Here is a 1778-nt window from a genome sequence, read left to right on the forward strand (position 1 = left end):
TGATGATGATGATGATGAGGAGGAGGCGGAGGAGGAGGAGGAGGAGGAGAAGGAATGAGAAGGTGAGAGCATGAAGCGAGTTGTCGCGGGGGGTGGGGATAAGGAGAACAAGAGGGTGGGGGAGGGTGACGATGAAATACTCTGTGATTAAGACATAGTAAGTGAAGTCATCAAAATTCTGATGTCTCAGGGTAGACTACAACAGTTTCGTCTCCGTTCTGTATGCCCCGCCTCTGGTGCATGAGACAATTTATCTTACAACATGGGATTTGATGCTGCAAGTCCAGTTCCACAATGAGGACAGAGCCCTGTCTAATCGTCATCACCATGCAACAAAAAAATCGTAACTTTCCCCACAGGGTTTCTTTCCTATTTATATTCATGTCAACGCGACCGACAACGATATTTTCTTTAAGTGCGCTGTTGTAAAAATACAAAAAGGTTTCCCTATTGCTCCATCATTTTACCCCCACCCTGCCCCCTTGTTTTATTATTGAGCACTTAAAATGTCACCCCCACCCCAAAAAACAACAACAAAACAAAAAAATCAACAAAACAACAACAACAACAAAACAATAACAAACAAGCAACAAACAAACAAACAAACAAAACAAAACAAAAACAAAGACAAACAAAACAGAACAAAAAAAACAACAACACAAACACTCACACAGACACACACGAGAAGAATCTATCTTTACCATCCTACAAGTACCCCTCACCAAATCTCTCTCTCTCTCTCTCTCTCTCTCTCTCTCTCTCTCTCTCTCTCTCTCTCTCTCTCTTCAATCCAGGACTTCTTCCTAACATCGACCTGAACGAGAAGAATTAGTTAATGATCCCTTTAGGGCAATTTTATGCCGTCTTTAAATGCGTATTATTCAGTGTTACTTTATCAACATGCAGTTTGTAAGGCCACATTTAATGCAGCAACACTCCAAATAAGAAAGACATGGACAGTAATCAATCGATACAAACACGACCATCTGAACTACAAATACTCCTACCTGTGGCCAGCCACAGGAGCGAAGCGAAAATAACCAATCTCTTCATTGCACTAAGAAATCAATATCCGGTATTGTTTCGAAATCCTCACAGGTACACAGAATGCAGGTAAATCAAAGACTTGCAGCACGTCGCGAATCAGTTTGTAAAGGATAATATGCCGCAAAATGTAAAGAAATAACAATCACAAGTCTTTGAACAAGCGATCCAGCGCTTGTAGTTTACTTCTGCCTACATTACGGCTCAGAAGTTCTTCGAAATGACACGAAAGTCTGGCATATCGGCTCGCTGACGTCTCGAAACTGAGACCAGGATCTAGATGATCGGACCTTTTTGGCCGAAGCCAAAGCCGTCATGCCGGAGTGGGCAGACGACAGCACGGGACGGGACGGGGCGGGGCGGGGCGGGGCGGGGCGGGCTCAGCACATAAGGGCTGCAGCGCCAGTCACGAAGAAGACAAAAGGTTCCTTACTACAACGGGATCGAATGGGGTCTCCTAGCAACACACTAACAAAGGAAGGGGATACTAGAAGAACTGTAATGTGTAGACGTGATCGGTAAGATAACAAGGTCAGAACAGCGTCATGATCTTTATTTGTCTGTGTACGTGATTGTCTCTACTTCTCTGACTCCGCAATGCACACACACACACACACACACACACACACACACACACACACACACACACAAACACACACACACACACACACACGCACACACACACACACACACCACAAACACTCTCTCTCTCTCTTTCCTCCTCCTCCCCCCCT

General features: G+C 44.7%; 1 protein-coding gene across 1 annotated transcript in view; it reads right to left on the minus strand.

The window, feature by feature from the left end:
• LOC101861715 overlaps nt 1–1285 on the minus strand; it is a 152991-nt gene extending 151706 nt beyond the window's left edge. Inside the window, exon 1 of the mRNA XM_005092327.2 lies at nt 1008–1285. Coding sequence (XP_005092384.1) covers nt 1008–1053 — 46 coding nt within the window. The 5' untranslated portion in view covers nt 1054–1285. The remainder of the gene's footprint in view (nt 1–1007) is intronic.
• Nucleotides 1286–1778: the final 493 nt, after the last annotated feature.

The sequence above is a fragment of the Aplysia californica genome, unplaced genomic scaffold (assembly GCF_000002075.1).
Source record: "Aplysia californica isolate F4 #8 unplaced genomic scaffold, AplCal3.0 scaffold00044, whole genome shotgun sequence".
Taxonomy (NCBI): Eukaryota; Metazoa; Mollusca; class Gastropoda; order Aplysiida; family Aplysiidae; genus Aplysia; species Aplysia californica.